This window comes from Stegostoma tigrinum, chromosome 22 (genome assembly GCF_030684315.1).
Source record: "Stegostoma tigrinum isolate sSteTig4 chromosome 22, sSteTig4.hap1, whole genome shotgun sequence".
Taxonomy (NCBI): domain Eukaryota; kingdom Metazoa; phylum Chordata; class Chondrichthyes; order Orectolobiformes; family Stegostomatidae; genus Stegostoma; species Stegostoma tigrinum.
The window spans coordinates 12,714,154-12,734,271 of record NC_081375.1 but is presented as its reverse complement, the minus strand read 5'-3'; the positions used below and the strand labels follow the sequence as shown (position 1 = coordinate 12,734,271).

The window sequence follows — 20,118 nt, the reverse complement described above, 5'->3', positions numbered from 1 at the left end:
GTATGGATCGGGTTACATCAAAGAGAATAGACAAGAAATGCAGTCATTAGACGCAGACGGGCGCATCATCAGAAACAGGTGCAGAGTGCCACTGGCTAGCTTCCAAGCCCATTGCACAAAAGCACACAATACAGCTTTAATACCGTTAGAACTAAGTGAATAGGCACTTGCTTTACAAAAAAAACAGACCAGACGGAAGCCATCATACACGACAGTTTAGCGAAATGTGGTATCATTAACGAGAGCGGTCCACAGAGCTCCTTCCCCATTGAAACGGTAAAAGCTTTATTTCTCACTGAGCAAAATGCTACAGAAGGCAGAATGTTTAATGTATTCTCTAAATAATGGAGGTGATCCCATGAGCAGCTCATACATGCAATGTCTCACAGTGCAGAGAGCAGGATTTGCAATTAGTTTTTAAAAGGCAAATGGTTAAATAGTTGAAAAGGAAAAATAAAATGAAATTTCATATGGGGAAGGGAAGATAAATGAGAGTAAGTGGATAGCACTTTTAGAGAATCCCGTAGGCATAATAGACTCGCTGATCTCCTTCTGTACGGTACGATTCATGAATCAACGGTTCTATCACCATCGTCCCTTTTGTCATTTAATCTTTCCTGCCTTACACCTTATCACAATTTTTACTTTTTCGTTCGTGCCACTCTGACGCGTCCTGTCTCCGAAGTGCCTGTTTCATCTCTAGACTTTTTATTCATTTCTGACAAAGGGTCAACGACCTGAGATGTTAACTTAATATCGCTCACCAAGCTGCTGTCTGACCTGCCGAGTTTTCCCCCAGCATTTTGTGATTTCATTTTGTCTGTGTGTGATGATTTGCTGCAGAACCTCAACATTTAACATTTGGCAGTCGCCAAACAAATGAGAATAGGTGAACAGGAAAAGGCCATTGAGTGCATCAAGATCAATCCTACTTTGTTGGAGAGCACAAAGCAACATATTTGGAAATGCCAATCAACCACAGGTCATGTAGTCTGTTTGTAGATAAGATTATAAAGGGCAATTAGAGAAAACACATTAGAAAAGTTTTTCTCTGAGCCTCTTGAATACTGTATTTTCTTTCACCAGGCGGCTGTATTGACCATGCTTATGTGTTGCTGCTATTTCCTGTCATTTTAACTACCTTTTACAAAGGTAAAAGTTTGAATGATTTGCTCAGTATTAATGAAGCTGAACAATTCTGAATTCACAAATAGCTTTCCTCAGTGACCTGTTAGTAGTTAATCTTCCCACTTGTTGCTGGACAATGAATGGCAGCACTATTGCTGAGCCAGACCCCATCCTCATTCAACTATAAATGCATGAGATTTTCCACAAACAGAACGATCGGCCACCTCTCTGTGTGGATACATCCAGAGACCCTCAGCATGCCAACTGCCAATTGTCACTCTGGGTCGAGTTTCTGTATGCTTCTGGTGTTGAGAAGGGTGGGACTGGCATGTTGAAGCAGAACACTCAATGCAATTGAATTGTGCCATACCACCTGTCGCTCGTGAAGAAATTAATACAAAAGAACACTTTTGACCACAAGTCCATTGGGCTGTGGTCCATGCATAACATTCTCAAGTTCCAGCAGACAAAGGAGATGATGGATCCTCTCAGATGGTTCACAGAGCAGGCTGTCAAAGTAATTTGGCAGAATGCCTCCTCAGAAGAACTTGTGTAAATGTAGTTTGGCTGGTGCTGAGAATGACACTCCCTTCAGATGCATCCTGCATGTCCACAGTCTCACTACCCCCTCACATCCACTCAAACATTGTCCTTGGGATGTCAGCTGCCGGGGAGGAATCGGCATGTACCTTTTTCTGGAATGTGCCTTTGCAAACAGGTCTGGAAAGAGATGCATTGTTAAATGCTGAGGTTCATCCTGAGCAGCTCTCTCATTCAGGACTTTGTGCTGTATGAGGTATCCCAGATGACCTCCAAGATGAACATAAGTTTGGTGAAAGACACTCTCTTGGCTCTTTGAACCCATTGGTCTTCCAGGGCAAAGAGTTATCCATGAGTGAGTGATATAGACTGGGATGTTTCACTGTCCAGGACAATGCACTGAGGGACACACTGAAGCTTGGGACAGCTGCTACAAAGATATACTGGGGAAAACAGAATGCTGCCCTTTTCCTATCTAAGGTTCACCTACAATAGCATACCAGGCAGGGGAAGCAATGGCCTCATAGTATTATTGCTAGTCTGTTAACCCAGAGACCTAGATAATGTTCTGGGAAACTGGGTTTGAATCCTACCACAGCTGATGGTGGAATTTGAATTCAATTTTTAAAAATCTGGAATTAAGAGTCTAATGATGACCATGAATCCATTGTCAATTGTTGGAAAAACCCACTTCGTTCACTGATGTTCTTTAAGGAAGGAAACTGCCATCCTTTCCTGGTCTGGCCTACATGTTACTCCAAACCCACAGCAATGTGGTTGACTCTTAACTGCCCCCTGGGCAATTAGGGACGGGCAATAAATGCTGCCTGGACAGCGATGCCCTTCATCCTGTGATTAAATAAAAAAGCAGCTGGAGCCTGCACAACCCTTTTAGGCAATATCTTTGTCATGGAATATATATTGTAAATATCAACGGTAGTGGCAATTGTATTAAGTCACCTCAGTGAGACACATGTTATATGGAAATATTTCCTGCAATGTCCAATGTGAACTGTAATTAAAATAAATTTTTGTGAACAAAGTTTCTTTTTGGAAAATAAACAATTAGATGTAGGAATCCTGTGGAACTTACACCTCAAGCTGTCCAGCTAGCTTTGGCACCACTACTCTATCCTTGTTATAAAGCTCAGTCAAAGTTGACATTGAGATATATATCTATATATATATACATATATAATACCACCACTAGATCAAACTAATAAAAGACGATTTCAAGTGTTTTACTCCTGAGTACTGTTTCATAAACTTTAACTGATCTTAATATGCAGGTTTAGTAACACCACTGATTTATCACTGGACAAATCCAAAGCTAAATGGATTATCACTCACACACTCAGTAATCTTATTACACTTTCTTTACCGCTGTTACTGGAAATTGTTTAAATATTTTGTGACCATTTAGTAATTGAAAACCTTTTTGTGCTGATTACCCTACAGGATGCAATGCATTTGGGCTTCTGATATAAATGCCACATGTTCAAAATGTTATTTCTTTTAATAATTTATTTTCTATATGCACATAATAAACCAGTGCTCATTATTATGTTACAAACTTCTCACAAGAATGCCTGCTACCTTGATAAGCATTTTATGAGCCCTATTGGGAGATAGCTACCTAAATTCCACCCACTAAGGAAAGCTAGCTGCCTCAGTGAGTAAACCACACCTCACAATATGCATTTAAACCATCTCACCATGAAGGTTTGCAAACTTGAACACTAGGGTTAACTAAACAGTGGACATGCACAACTGTCTTCTCTGATCATTGAGCAACAAAGGGGAGAAATGGTTAGAGTTCCCATATCTAATGATTAATAATTTGGGATACTCTAACTTGGGCAGATGTTAAAATCAAAATGCTGAACCAAAATTATTTTTAAATGCTCTCAAATTAGCAATGAAACAAGATGGAATTTGCAGATTCTAAGAATATACTGGAAACAGAAAACAGAAAGGATATTTAATTGTGGGCACTAGTTTTAATTACATCAGGTTAAAATAAATCAATTACAACCTTTGCATCTTGTTTGTCTGCAATCTGAGCTTCTTGTGCCATATTTCTCCGTAACACAAACACCAACTACTTTTACCTTTATAATAATACCCACTTCCCATCCTCCTTCAGACCTGCTGAATGACTCATTTTTGCCTTTGTCACCTCTAGACTTGACTTTTTAATGCCTTCCTAGTTAGTCACGTAATGTGCATTCTTGATAAATTTTGACTGAGCAGAACTTCTGTTGGCTCATCCTAATTCCTATTCACCCATGACTTGCATCCTTACTGATGTACGTTGGCTCTCCTGGTCTCCCGGCTATTCTGATTGATAATTCTCATTCGCATGTTTAAATCTCCTCATGATCTAGTACCCTCTTCCCCCAAATCTGTGACCACTTCCAGCCCTGCAGCCTCCCTGAACTCGATGTTCCTCCAACCCTGGACTCATGTGCTTCCTCCCCTCCCCTGGCTCCAACTTTGGCAGCCGTTTGTCTTTGCACATCCAGGCCTAAGGCCGAAAGACCCCAAGCTGCCCATTGCCTGCCACCTCAACACACTGCCATTTTCCCGGCCAACATATCTGTCTCATCTTGCTGCAGTGCTCCAGTGAAGCTCAGTGTAAGCTTGAAAAACAGCACCGCGTTTTCTGCTTGGCAACTCTACAGCCTTCTGCACTCAATATCCAGAACAATTTTTGTGCTTGAGCACCTTCCCCATGCTTTCCTCCATCACCACACACCAGGCCTTGTTATCACGTAGATAATAAAATGTGAGGCTGGATGAACACAGCAGGCCAAGCAGCATCTCAGGAGCACAAAAGCTTTTGTCAGCTTTTGTGCTCCTGAGATGCTGCTTGGCCTGCTGTGTTCATCCAGCCTCACATTTTATTATCTTGGAATCTCCAGCATCTGCAGTTCCCATTATCTCTTGTTATCACGTAGTTTGCTTTTACACTCATCCATTGTTAGCCACGGGCGGTTACGGTCGGGTGGCACGGTGGCTCAGTGGTTAGCACTGCAGCCTCACAGCACCAGGCACCTAGGTTCAATTCCACCCTTGGGTAACTGTCTGTGCGGAGTTTGCACATTCTCCCTGTGTCTGTGTGGGTTTCGTCCGGGTGCTCCGGTTTCCTCCCACAGTCCAAAGATGTGCAGGCTAGGTGTATCAGCCATGCTAAATTGCCCATAATGTTCAGGGGTGTGTGGGTTATAGGGGAATGGGTCTGGGTGGGATGCTCCAAGGGGTAGTGTGGACTTGTTGGGCTGGAGGGCCTGTTTCCACACCGTATGGCATCTAATCAAGCAGCTATTTATTCTCCTAGGCTGACCATTATTCACTGTCTGTTTGTCTGTCCAATTGTTTTTCTCTCTCTTTGGGAAAACTCCCAACACCACCTTCTGCATTTAAACCAACATTTTCCTGGCTACCATCGGTTCTGAAGAACAATCACTGCACCTGAAACATTAACTCTGATATCTCTTCACAGATGCTGCCAGACATGCTGAGATTTTCCAGCAATTCCTGTTTTTGTTTGTAATGCTCTGAAATTTCCTGACCAAACGCCTTTGCCTCTCTACTTCTATTTTCTCCTATAAGGCTACCTTAAAATCCACCTCTGAGCAGGTTTTTGATCCCAATTCCCAATATGTGCTTCTTTGACAACTTAACATCTGTTATATAACCACAAAGTCATAGACCATTTTTGATGCTATTGTGTCACTATAAGTTGTTGTTTTACGTGAAAGACATTCTCCCATGGGTAATGCATGTGATGGGCCAAATGGCCTTACTTCCACTCCTATGTCTTTTGGTCTTATGGCACCTAACTTTTCTGATGTATGGATGCTGACTACTGACTACTAAATTTGCAAAACAACATTTTTTGATTAAACTTACTTTTTGCATTCTGTTGCTCAGGTTGTGTGCAATTGAATCCCCAGCAGTTAATCTCTGAACATAGAAAACATCAAAGACTCAAGTATAAGAACAGAGATTTGCTGAGTGGAGTCATTCACTTTCTGTTCATCACATTGAGGTGTGCTATTTTGTAAAAATACCTTCAGGAATCTAATAAAGTTTAATTACCTGACCTACTGATCGAGCGGCGACAGGAGACACCGTAGCGCATTCAGAAGGCTGAATTATGTAGATAGCACGTTTACAGAGGTGGCCGCACTGCAGTTTAAGGGACTGGAGGAAGAAAGGGAAAATGTGACAACCAGGCAGTCCAAGGGAAACTGTCAGGTAGTGCTGGAGTCCTGCTGGAGATTCTGGAGTCCCTCTCATGGGTTAAGGAGTGTTGCAGTGCTGGAGACACAGAATATCTCATGGGGTTCAAGTACTAAGTCAATTTGATTAGAATTGAATAAAAAGGGTACAACTATATTGTTCAATGTAGTCTATTGATCACCAACCAGTGGAAAGGACATAGAGGAAGAAATCTGCGGGGAAATTACAGAGAAGTGCCAACATCGTAGATTTGTAACAATGGGGATTCGAATTACTCAAAATAGGCCAGGATACTGATTGTGTAAGGGACAACAGTGTTCTTACATTGCACTCAGTAGAGCTACCTACAGTAGTATGTGGGCAATTCAACAAGAAAGGATGAAAGAACAAATAAGAGAAGCAAAGAAGAATTATAAAAAAAGACTAGCAACTAACATAAAGGGGAATCCTAAAGCCTACTATATACATTTAATAGTAAAAGATTAGATAGACATCGGGCCAATCAGAAACCAAAAAGGGGGGGGGGGGGGGAATGGCAAGGTTTTAAATGAATAATTTGCATTTGCTCTTACAAAATAGAAGGATGCTGTCTGGGCCATGGTGACTGAGCAGGTCATTCAGTCACTAGAAGAGTTCAAAATTAATAAGGAGGAAATCTTGGATAAACTTGAATATACTTAAAGTTGACAAGGTCTGATGTGCCTGTTACAAGTTGAACATCACCTCCCTGCTCTTGTACACTATGCCAACTGTAGTTAAGCTGAGGTTACTACGTTCTCTCCACTTGTACTGCCACCTTCTGTGCACATACACACCTAAGTCCCTCTGATCTTGCACCCCTTTTAGAATTGTACCCCATTTTTATATTGCCTTTCAACATTCTTCTGGCCATCACCTCACACTTCTCGGCATTGAACCTCATCTGCTATCTATCTGCCCACCCGATCAACTTGCTAATACCCTTTTGGAGTTCCACACGGTCCACCCCACAGTTTAAAATTCTTCCATGAACACAGCAGGCCAAGCAGCATCTCAGGAGCACAAAAGCTGATGTTTAGGGCCTAGACGCTCCCTGATGAAGGATCTAGGCCCGAAACGTCAGCTTTTGTGCTCCTGAGATGCTGCTTGGCCTGCTGTGTTCATCCAGCCCCACACTTTGTTATCTTGGATTCTCCAGCATCTGGGGTTCCCATAATCTCTGATTAAAATTCTTGCATGTTTAGTACTAAATTTATGCTCAATATATTGATTGGCTGAGCTGGGGGCTGGGGGTCACACAGACCCCAATTGGCTTGATATGATTGGCTGGGCTGGGGAATTCTTTGACTGGTTGATTCTGGATGTGGAAATGACATTTTAGACTGGCTGAAGTGATTGGATTGGCTTAGAATCCTTTATGGGGTTGACTATTGATATGATTGGATTTGCTCTGATGGCTGCAGTGATTGGCTAGGTTGGGGACCCTTTGACTGGTTGATTCCGAATGTGAATGGATTTGCTGGAATGGGTGCAGTGATTGGCTGGGGATTCTTTGACTGGTTGATTCTTAATGTTGTTTCAGAGATAGTAGGAACTGCAAATGCTGGAGAATCCGAGATTACAAAGTGCAGAGCTGGATGAACACAGCAGGCCAAGCAGCATCAGAGGAGCAGGAAGACTGACATTTCAGGCCTAGACCCTTCAGAAATAATTCTTAATTCTTAATATGGTTCTTAATGCGATTTGACATACTGGGCTCTTGCAGTGATTGGCTGGGATGAGGATCCCTAGACTGGTTGATTGTTAATGTGATTGGACATACTGGACTGACTGCACTGATTGGTTGGGCTGGCTGCAGTGATCGTAAGGATTTGCTGGACGGGCGGTAGTGATTTGCCTGGCAGGCTGCATGATTGGCTGGACTGACACCAGTGTCTTCTGGACTGGCTGCAGTGATTGGCTGGGCAGGTTGCAGCAGTTGGCTGGACGGATGCATGCCGGGGCGGGGGGTTGTGGTTGGTGAATCGATCAGTCATGGCGTGCGCGCCTCCCGGGGGGTCGGTTACGCGTGCGCGGTACCTGCGTGGGCGTGGGGAACGAGCACGCCGTGACTAAAAGGGGTCAACGTCCGTTTCGTGACTTCGTCCTCGGCGCGTGCGCATTGTGCCAGTTGCAGCTCCGCTTGACGGGGGATGGCAATGACGGCGGCGGCGGTTACGGTGCTGGCGCCGAATGGTAGGCGGCAGCAAGTGAGAGTGGCGGCGAGCACACCGCTGCTACAGGTGAGAGACGGCCTGGATCCCTACTCCTGACAGCCGCATTTCAGGGGAAGGATTCCTCTGTTTCCCCCCCCCCCCCCCCCATATACCCTGGTAAACCGGGCCTTGGCATTTGGAGCTGAGTCAGACGTCTCCTCACACAGGCAATGGCAATATTAAGCTTGGAAATGTTTATTGGCCATACATCCTAGTCTGATTTGCTTTCATACTATCTACAAAAAAAAAGCATATTGTTGGTGGTTCCACTTCTTTAAAATTCTGTGTTAATGTTTCAGCTTCATACTGTATATCAGACAATATACTGATTGTGGGTTACATACCTTTTTATTTTGTCAGTCACCTTCATGATGTATATAAAACGCCATATTGATCAGGGTTACACAACTCTTTTATTCTGTTAATTTACCTTCACACTTTTCTAACAATCTGGAAGAAAAACAAACTGTAGGAGAAATTCAGATCTCAGTATTTCTGGAGAGTAAGCTGAGTTAACATGTAGTTAACACGCACTAACAAGTTCATTTGGCAGGAAGGCAAAGGCAAGTGCAATGTCAGCATTTGTTTCAAGAGGGCTAGAAAACAAAAGCAGACATGTACTGCTGAGGCAGTCTGAGCCCTGGTCAAACTGCATTCTGAGCATAGTGAGCAGGTTTGGGCTGTTTATCTAAATTACAACAATGTGTTAGTGTTGGAATGGGTCTAGAGGAGGTTTCCAAGAATGCACCTGGGGATGAAGGGCTTGTCAGCTGAAAAGTGGTTAGGACTCTGGGTCTGTACTGGGGTTAAGAAAGATAAGGAGGATTTGATTGAAACCCTAACAGAATACTGAGAGGCTTGGATGGAATGGATGTGGAGAAGATGTTGCTGCTAGTAGGAGAGATGAAGACCCGAGGCCACAGCTTCTGAGTGTCAGGATAACCCTTTAGCACTGAGATGAGGAATTTCTTCAGCAAGAGAGTGGTTAATATTTGGAACTCGCTGTAGAGGGCTGAGGAGGTTGAGTCATTAACTATATTTAAGACTGAGATGTTCTTAATTAGTAAAGTTTTCAAGGATTATGTGGGGAAGACAGGGGAATGGCTTGAGATAGCCATGATTGAATGGTGGAGCAGACTCACTGGGCCAAATGGCCCAATTTCCCATGTTGCCTGAATTGGGGGGGGTGGGGTTTGAGCTATAGGGACAGACTGAATGGGTTGAGGCTATTCGGAGTGTCAGAAGCTGAGTGGTGACCTTTTATAGTAGCTTGTAAAATCATGACGGGCATGAATAGGGTGAGGGCCTTTTCCTCAGAGTAGGGGGATCCCAAAACTAATGCGTATAGATTTAAGAGGGACCTAAGGACCAACTTTTTTCCAAATGGATGGTGGTGCCAGTATGGGAGGAACTGCCAGAGGAAGTAGGTGGGGGACTCAGTTACTAGGGGTCATGAGTTCAAAGTGAGAGGAGGAAAGTTTATGGGAAATATGTGCGGAAAGTTCTTTACACAGTGGGTGGTGGGTGTCTGGGACGTGTTGCCAGCTGAGGTGGTAGACTCAGACATGATAGTGTCTTTTAAGATGTATCTGGACAGGAACGTAGGTGGGCAGGGAGCAAAGGGATACAGACCCTTAGAAAATAAATGACAGGTTTAGACAGAGAATCTCGTTCGGTGCAGGCTTGGAGGGCCGAAGGGCCTGTTGCTGTGCTGAAATTTTCTTTGTTCTTTGTATAACAACATTTAAAAGGCATCTAGATGGGTATATGAATAGGAACGGTTTGTGATGTGGCTTTGGGAGGGATTTGGGCCAAATGCTAGCAGTTGGGACCAGAATAGTTTAGGATATCTGGTCAGCATAGACGAGTTGGACCGAAGGGTCTGTTTCCATGCTGCACATTTCTATGGTCTTAACTTTTGAGCCCAGTGACCCTGCACAACTGATAGTAACTAGGAAAAGGTGGTATTTATGTTGATGATGGGCTGGGAGGAAAAGGGACTGAGCAGATAGGTGGAAGCGGAGAACAGAGAGAGAGAAAGGAAATTAGGCAGACAAAAGATGGTTGTTGTAAGCCAAGGAGGGAGAAAAGCTGATGATGGTGTCAATGAGTAGGTTAAAATGGGTTGGCACCATTGAAAGGAGCCCATGTCATGATGGGACTTGGAGAGTGGGGGTAAATGACATTGGAATGAGGTGATCAGGGTCTAAAATTATTGAACTTGATATTCATTCTTGAAGGTAGTAGAGTTCCCAAATGGAAAATGAGATGCTCTTCTTCCAGATTTTGCTAAGTCTCTTTGGAGCATTGCAGCAGGCCTGAGATAAAAATCACATAGTTAGAACTGCTGATGCTGGAGTCAGAGATAACACGGTGTGGAGCTGGATGAACACAGCGGGTCACGCAGCATCTGAGGAGCAGGAAAGTTGACGTTTTGGTTCAGGACCCTTCTTCAGAAATGGGGTAGGGGCAAGGGAGCTCAGAAATTAATAGAGGAGGGGGTGGTGATAGGTGAGTGCAGGTAGGCAGTGGTGGGGATTCCAATCCCAGTGGTTGGTCAGGGAGCATAATGGTGTGTTGAAGTGTCAGGCAGTTTGAACCTTGGAATAGTTTTTAATCGACAGTGTGTAGGTGTTCTGCAACGACCGTAAGATATAGGAGCAGCTTCAGACTATTTGACTGATCGAGTCTGCTCCATCATTTGATAATGGCTGATATGCTTTTCAACTCCATTCTCCTGCCTCCTCAACGTAACCCTTGATCCCTTTAATAATCCAGAACCTATCTATCGCAGTTTTAAATGCACTCAAAGACTTGACCTCCACAGCCCGTGCAGTGATGAGTTCCACAGATTAACCACCCCTGGCTGAAGAAATTCCTCCTAATCTCAGTTCTAAAGCGTCATGCCTTCACTCTGAGGCTGTGCCCTTGGGTCCTCGACTCTCCTACTCGTGGCAGGATCTTCTCCATGTCTATTCTATTGAGACTTGTAAGTTTCAATCAGATCCCCTCCCCTTATCCTTCTGAAATTGATAGATTTTAGACCCAACCGCTTACCGGGATCATTCCTCTAAACCTCATCTGGCCAATCCATCCTTCCTTGGATATGGGACCCAAATCTGCTCAATGTTCCAAATATGGTCACCCATTCTGCATTTCATTGTCCAATTGTAGAGGAGATCACATTGTGATCAACGAATGTCGACAGTAGATTAGATTGGGTGAACTGTAAGTAAATTGTTGCTTCACTGGGAATGCTGCCTGAGGCCTTGGATAGTGAAGAGGGAGGAAGTAAATGGAAAAGTGTTGCACTTTCTGTGATCGCTTGGGAAGATGCTTTGGAGGTGTTGGGAGTGGAGGAGGAAGGGACAAATACAGAATTACATACGCATAATGTATTGTTGTATTAATTATTTACCTTTTACAATATATTGCTGGTGGGTTGTAAATTCTTTCTTATTCCTTGATAATGGTTAAAATGCAGCTGTTTTCAAACTTTCAATACATTTTCTTTCACATGCAAACCCTTTTGAAATAATGAAACTATTTTCATAAAAGATACCCCTGGGTTCTCTGGCTTGCCAGCTGCCCTGCTTTTGGGCTGAGTTGAGTAACCCACTTCTCAAATGCACAACTTGCAAAGTTGCAATATCCCCATTTTCAACTTCTCTTTTACATGTTTTGTAAACTTCAAAGTTTTAATTCTGCCAGCTGGTTTCGGATAGGTCTTTCTTGAGAGTTGCTTGCATTCATAGGGAAGATGGAATTCTTTGCCTGCTTCATGCTCTCGATGTGCAGATGATGTGGTTACCAATTTTAAATACATTTTCTTTGGCAGACTAAATCTAAAAGAGGGAAGAAAAAACTTCTATTTATAGTTCCTTTTATGTGTTCAAAACATCCCCAAGTACTTCGTGACCAATGAATTGACCTTTGAAGTGTAGTTCCTTTTGTAGACAAACACGACAGCCAATTTGCACGCAGCATGGTACCACAAACACCATGAAAGGATTGACCAGTTAAATCTCTTTGTGTTGTTGGTTGAGGGAGGAATGTTGGTTAGCCCACAGAGAACTCCCTGCTCTTTTGGAAGAAGCGTTTAGGTTTTAAAAAATCAAAGCAAACACATGGGGCCTAAGTTTAACATTTTGTCCATTTTGTATAGATTAGCTAACTGGAGACAGAAGTTTACTTACCTGTTTGAATCTGTCTTATTCAAATAAATTATAGAAGAATTTATCTTAACTCCATCTATCTTCTAAAAGTCATGATGTGCTTACCTAACAAAGTTAACTAACATCTCTGCTTTGAATTTTTTAATTGACTCCCAGTGTCACCTGCTTTTTGGGGAGAGAATTTCAAATTTCCACCACTTTTTATTATGTGAAGAAGTACTCCTGAGATTATTTTTGCATAGCTCAACTTTAAAATTGAGTTTTCTACCTCCTTGTTCTAAACTTTCTGGCCAGAGCAAATAAATTTATAGCTACCTTATTTACTCAGTGCTGGTATGTTTATAAGAACCAAGAACTCAGGCCATAATTACTTCATAATAATGCAGTCATTTGTCACATTTTAGTTCTGGAAATGTTGATAACTCTATCTGTTACATTTAATAAATTATGACAAAAACTTTTAGAATTTCAGATCTGTTATAGACTCCACCACCGCGTAATTATTGGAGCTGGAAAGAAATTTAATTGCCTTATGGGTGTTAACTTGGTGTCAAGAGAGAACAAGATCTATTATACAAAGTTGCAACAATATATACTTCACAGCCAGTTTATTGTTTAGGTTATTTCTGTTTAGCATACTGAAAAATCTGATATGTCTAATCCTAAAATTGCTGCTTGCTTAAGAATGTGAAGACATAATCACCATCCCTAGATTATCAGATGTAACTGCTTTTATGATTTGTGTACTATGTAAAATCAATTTGAAGCAAGTACTTAAGGTGTTTGTGGAAATCGGACCCCAGAAACAAAACAAGGAAAAGCTAAATATTATACTTGTGCTGCTGTTATCCCACTGGCTATTTTAAAAGTGTTGCTAAATATTCCTATGCCATTGGTGTGTAATAAATATTGACTTATGTCTGGTGGAAACTTCATCAGTTATTGAAATACAACACTTGTTTCTCAAGGAAAACTTTCTACAGAAAACTTTGACAATGTATAATAATGGAAGTAATATGCTACTAGTTGAAAAAAATTGAAAAATACAAATATTCAATAAAAAACAATTGAATGTTGAATTTTTAAAATGGTATGAAAGCAGCACCCATTGTCTCTAAACGCAAAGATACAGAGGTTATATGGGCTTTTAGAATTTATTTGCAGATATCTGAAGAGTTGTGGTTTAGTTTGAGTTACAGTGTTGGATAGATACTGCTGCACTGAACTTTGATTTGAACCCCTGTCATCAGTCAGTAAAATCAGAAAAAGGTACGTTTTTCATTTTAATTTTCGTCTGAGTTGCCACTGAAGAGAATCCTTTTATAATTCAAACTTATCTTATTCTACAACCAAAAATGATTTATCTTTGTCATGCAAAATGAATGTTATTTGTCATTATATTTTTCTGTTCATTAGGTTTTAGAAGAGGTGTGTAGAAAACAGAAATTGGATCCCAAGGAATATGGTCTCAAGTAAGAATCTTTTAAAGCTAGTGAACTTCTAATAATGCTGCCAATCTACTTTGTGGTTATAAGTTTATTTTATTATCTTTCATGTTGGAATAGTTAACTTTTATGTACAGCATCCTGCTGATTTCAGATTAACCTACATTTTGAGATAGTCACAGTTAAACTTAATGGAGAGGAGATCGAAACAGTGGATTGTTGACACCCTGGCATCTAATGCAAATTGCTATACCCACTTAACTGTTTTTAGAATTTGTTGAGCAATCTCTTTTTATAATGTTTCGTATTTGCAAAATAATTACAGCTATCCTTTGGTGTAATTATGCTTTGAGTCAGTCAGGCATGCTGCTTTATAATGGGGTATTCTGCTGCAAAGTTGAATCTGGCTTGTTCCGTTTTAAGACTAGTTACTGCAAATAAATACATGCTTGAGTAATTTGGCTCACTTGCTGTAGGTGAGGAAACTTTGCAGACTACCATGTACTTATGAATGTGTGGCATCAGATCAATCTGGCAACTTCCATGGTAACATAAATTGAATAAATTACCTCAGTTTCATGCTTGTATTTAATCACAGTAAATAGAGTTAAGATCTGAAGTTGATCCTCCATATAACAGTTTTCAGATTGAGATAGCTATTCGTATATTCTTAATGATTTTCTATATACAGTACTGATTTTGTTATTTATTTATTTTTGCAGATACATTCTATTTTGTTCAAAAAGCCACAATTTATAGACTGTCTGTCATTGTGGTGTTCTATAAATTTCTGCTTTAGAAATAAAACCAGTCTGACTTCTGACTTCAAACCAAAACACAAACAGATTCTAAACAAGGTCTCACGCCTAACGTGCATAGTTTGACCTAAAATGTCACCTCTTCTTTACAATAATAAAACCTTTAGTTCTCTCAGGACTTGAAAGGAATTTGGGGATTTACATGTACATATTAGTCAATTAAAACCTTCTAACTGATTAAAGATTTAACAGCATCTTAGGTATGTTTAATTCATCCTCATCAGCAGTGTGACCCTCTGATCTTTTACTAACAAATTCTGTGTCTCATACTATCTCTCTCTTCACGACCTGAAGAAGGAGTGAGGCTCTGAAAACTTGTGTTTTCAAATAAGCCTGTTGGACTATAACCTGGTGTTGTGATTTCTGTCCTTAACATACAAGATTCCAGCATAGATTAGTTAGGGCAGATGAACATGTTGTCTGGCATAGCAATCGTAATAAAATTTGATTATAAATATTGATCTGAAGGTGATGGACAAATGCAACCCTGAATGTTTGCTAACTGAAGCACAGTAAAATCGCAGTGACTTGAAGAAGCCATCGTTTACTTTAAGCAGTTGGACCTTTTTGGCCATGTAGAGTTCAACTAGATTAAACTCAGCCACTTTTCTAATGGAATACTAGGTATACTTCTTTCTTCCAACATTATTTCTCATCCTGATGTAATTTTGCAGCAGATCTGCAAATATCTGTCCAGTTTCAGCATCATTTATGTATGTTTAGGTTGTCACAGGAATTTTTTACATTTTTACGTCATACAATTTTGTATGTATAATTATGTAGAATTAGGACACAGTAGCAGTCTTTTAGTCTCCCAAGCCTGTGCTGGCATTTACAATGTTCTTCCCGTCCTCCTTCATCCATCCCTATGACATATCTTAATATTCTTTTACTTCTTCACGCATTTGTCAACCTCCTTGTGATTCCTTGTTCCACATTCTTAGCATGTTTGATTCCCCTCATTGTTTTATTAGTGATAAAACAGAACGGCCTTGTACTTGGAGGCTGATGCTTTGAATTCAAAATCCTTGTTGCTTACAAATTTTCCATGGCTTTCCTTGTTCTGTAATTTGTACTAGCATTTTTTCCGTATCCCTCGTGCCCTGTTGCATCATAATCATGCATTCGCTGCCCTGTGAATGTTGGTAGAGTAATTAGCTAAAGTGAAAGACCCTTCCCAGTCTCTCTGGGCGTCTTTACCCCCTGCCCTTTGTAAGACACCTGGGGATATTCTGCTCTATTAGAGATATAAATGTAAGTTGTTATAATGCCCATTACAGACCAGGATTTAGCTGGATTAGAACAGATTTTTGTAGTGTTATTGTGTCAGGCTTTCAACTATTTCGTGTTGCTCATAACTTTTGCTCTGGCCTTAGAAAAAATTTAGATAGTAACATTTTTTGTTTCTGGCTTTACTAGAATTGTAAGCACATTGATGAAGTCCTTCTTGCAAATTGATGTGGTTTACTGTTGGAATTCTTTACTGGACGTCATCTTTTTTGATGTGGATTAAACTATGTAAAATGATATTATGTAAGTTTAACTGATTCTGACATGTAGAGACAGCAAACGGATTTCTTCATTTGCCCATCTGTAGTAGACATGGAAAAAGATTTCGAGAGCAAAGTCCTTTGAAAGACAGACAATTTTCATGTACCTTTTGTTGTGGCATTTTTGCATCAGAAGGAGCACTTTCTATTTGTGTTTGGTCCAGCAGTGTTAATTGGATGGTAAACTTTCTTTTTGATGTAGTGTTTTATTTCAGAACAGTGTGAAACTTGGTTGAAATGATTTTGCAGTGACAACAATCTGATAGATTTTTTTTTCCAAAAGGACATCAGTGTGACTTCAATCCTGGCAGACTACAGGGAACCATGCCTTATCGCAGCAGAACATACCCTGTTTCATAAACGGTCTCTGTCTGCACAAATGAACAGTGTTGCATTGAACTAGTCAGTTTGGTCCATTCAGCTTGTCTCAAGCAATTGTGTATCTTGTATGTCGTAATAAATACACTCACTGTTTCACCTGAAACCACGTACATCCACATACGTATACTAATATCTACTTAAAAACTTCATTATATTGCTCAAAACATTCTTGAGTTACATAAAGGATCGATGACAATGCGTTCTCCTTCCAGCATTCTGATGGTAACAGTGTTCCGCTTCGGTTAGATTCAAGTGGTAGCTTTAAATGCCAGTTCAAAATGTCTCATACCCCTAAAGAAACACCTTTTTGATATTACTTGCTACAAATTATTCTTCAAAATGTTGCCTTAACATTCTTGCAAATAATGATTGTCTGTAGATTCTTAAGATAAATCTTGCAACCAAGACAGCAAAGTGAACCAGAAATCTTAAAAATATTCTCTTGAACTCTTTGGCGTTTGGAAGGGATGAATAATATATACTGATATGTGATAAAATTATAATATTGATACTTTGTTGGTTTATTCTAGGTTCCAGAGAACAATTTTGGATTTGTCACAGCAGTGGCGGTTTGCCAATGTCCCTAACAATGCCAAATTGGAGATGGTTGCAGCTGCACGTCAACATGCTGGAACAGAGAGCAAGGTAAATTTTCAGGTCAATTTGCTAATGTTAGTTATTAATTGAACAACATTCACAACCAGACTTTCAAAAATATGCCACCTACAAATTGCAATTTACTCTAATAGGTTCCTTTTTAGTTAAGCTTTTCAATCATTTAGCTTTTTCTTTTTGGTAATATATTTTATATATTGCATGTTGAATAGCTATTACTCATTTTTAAAGGTTTAATTTCTTATATTGAGTGAATAATTTGGGGGGAAAAAAAGTCTTCATTAACTTTTTTGTTCATCAGAGTAAGCACTGTTAGTGTCATTGAACGGAAAAGCTCCTCTTCTCTTCTAACCCAATTTGGCAACAGATAGTTGCAGATAGTATGATTTGAGGCAAAGTGAAGCTTAATCTAGTCTACCCAACAAGATTGCCAAAAGCTGAAGCTCACTCTCCTTTTCTAACTAAAACTACCTTGTGAGCTTTTAAAAAAAATCTATTGTACATAGAATCAACTAAAAAGCAATGTAGGTAGATCTTTATTGTGTAGGGTAAGTGCCTGGTTACTGAACTAGGAAGAAGAGGGTTACAGTATTGTCAAAAAGTGAACATTTGTATCTTATTTGTGACAGTTACACTGTAGGAATAGAGCTTATGCTACTGCAATATTTTCACCATAGGGTTTGTTAATCTCAACTGTTTTCTGTAAAGCATACTGGTTAGAATAAAGTAAGGGCATAAACAAACTGCCAAAATCAACTTGTGTAAGTATTCGACTACAGGAGGCATAAGCCATAGTATTCCAGAACAGAAAGCTATTCTCTTCAGGAACAGTTTTAAAATTTAGATATAAAAAAGCTTTTGATATCTTATGATGGAAAAGAGAATTTTTGAATTGCTATTGCATTAATAAACTGAGTGTCTTGAGCTCCAAAGTTGGTTTCCGCTCCTTCACATGGAGGGGTTGACTAATTACCGTATAGTCATTTCTTTTTGTAAGTTGTCTTTGAATCATAGTCCTTATTTGCATCTGTGCCAAGTGACTTAACTCTTGTTAATCAATCCATCAAGCATATTTAATTTATCTTCTCATTTTTGCCTACTGGAGCCTGTCTCGATCTTGGAAAGTTCAGTTGACTTCGTGTCCACAGCCTTTATTAGATTAGATTAGATTAGATTCCCTACAGTGTGGAAGCAGGCCCTTGAGCCTAACAAATCCACACCGCCCCTTGAAGCATCCCGCCCAGACCCATCCTCCTATAACCCACACACCCCTGAACACTACAGGCAATTTAGCATGGCCGATCCACCTAGCCTGCACATCTTTGGACTGTGGGAAGAAACCGGAGCATCCAGAGGAAACCCACACAGACACGGGGAGAATGTGCACACTCCACACAGACAGTCACCTGAATCTGGAATTGATCCTGGGTCCCAGGCGCTGTGAGGCTGCAGTGCTAACCACTGAGCCATCGTGCCGCCCTTTGTTTTCTATCATCCTGAGAGGGGGGGGGAAAATGCTGGTTTCATTTTGAAAATGCCAAACTGAAATTTTGAGATTATCCCTTTGGATTCTGGTTTTCTCCAGCAGAGGAAATGGGTTTTCAGAATTTTTTTTTAGGCACTAGTATTTTGAATTTGGAGCTGGTCAAGGACAGACAGAATCTGATTCTGCTTTTTGACATAATGACATATACTGTCACCTCTCACAACTACAATATCTAACAGTGAAAACAAGATAATGATATTGAGACTTTTATTTGATGGAGACTAAAATTGATTTGTAAAATGTATTGTTAAATCGTTATGGATCGGTTTAAGATGAAGACAGTAAGCTGTTGTAATACAACATTGTGTTAGATAAGCTTATTTAAAAAAAAAATTGTGAATGAATGTTGTGTATGTTAAAACTGGAATGTCAAAGACTGGAATGTGGAAAGTTGCAGGCTTGTTTTCTTCAAATTGTCTCCATTCACATTTTACTAAATTCTAATTGAAGCTAGGAAGTAACCATCTAGAGATGCTACTTTAGACTTGAGTATGCTGACGTGCAGTAATGGTTCAACAATTGATATGAAAAGTTTGTGAGAGAAGAAGACTTGTTTCTCTGGGTACAATTTTTATTCTCAAATTGAAGTATCTTTAACATGATGACAGGTTCACCAGAATAGGCCTGCTGGAAGATAAATAAAAACATATAGGCTAGTCATAACCCTTTGACAAAGGTACCATGACTGATGTTGCACTTGTACCTCTCCTCCTAAAAGCAACAGTTACATAACTATAAAAGTTTTACCTGCAATGTTCACAGAATATCAGCTTATTCTGGCCTTGTCCACAAGAAAGAAAAAGAAAATGCTGGTAATTGGTTGACTCTTTGCAGTACGAACTAAGAAATCTGAATGGAATTTTGACAGAGTGGTGTACCGCAAGGGTCGGTTGTGGGTCCACTGCTGTTCGTCATTTTTATAAATAACCTGGATGAGGGCGTAGAAGGATGGGTTAGTAAATTTGCAGACAACACTAAGGTCAGTGGAGTTGTGGATAGTGACGAAGGATGCTGTAGGTTGCAGAGAGACATGGATAAGCTGCAGAGCTGGGCTGAGAGGTGGCAAATGGAGTTTAATGCAGACAAGTGTGAGGTGATGCACTTTGGCAGGAGTAACCAGAAGGCAAAGTACAGGGCTAATGGTAAGATTCTTAGTAGTGTAGATGAGCAGAGAGATCTCGGTGTCCACGTACACAGATCCTTGAAAGTTGCCACCCAGGTTGACAGGGCTTTTAAGGTGGCATACCGTGTTTTAGCTTTTATTAATAGAGGGATCGAGTTCCAGAACCAAGAGGTTATGGTGAAGCTGTACACAACTCTAGTGCGGCCGCACTTGGAGTATTGCGTACAGTTCTGGTCACCGCATTATAAGAAGGATGTGGAAGCTTTGGAGAGGGTGCAGAGGAGATTTACTAGGATGTTGCCTGGTATGGAGGGA

The 20,118-nt window shown here is 40.5% G+C and overlaps 1 protein-coding gene across 7 annotated transcripts in view; it reads left to right on the top strand.

The window, feature by feature from the left end:
• Nucleotides 1-8,036: 8,036 nt before the first annotated feature.
• The window catches only part of aspscr1 (ASPSCR1 tether for SLC2A4, UBX domain containing), a 244,182-nt gene continuing 232,100 nt past the window's right edge, over nt 8,037-20,118 (top strand). For 3 of the 7 annotated variants that reach the window (XM_048555401.2, XM_048555402.2, XM_048555399.2), the window contains exons 1-3: nt 8,038-8,177; nt 13,742-13,797; nt 17,050-17,164. In XM_048555401.2, the coding sequence (XP_048411358.1) occupies nt 8,088-8,177; nt 13,742-13,797; nt 17,050-17,164 (261 nt within the window). In that variant the 5' untranslated portion in view covers nt 8,038-8,087. Of the gene's footprint in view, nt 8,178-13,741; nt 13,798-17,049; nt 17,165-20,118 lie in introns of all 7 variants that reach the window. The other 4 variants (XM_048555405.2, XM_048555400.2, XM_048555404.1 and 1 more) reach the window with 4 other exon arrangements.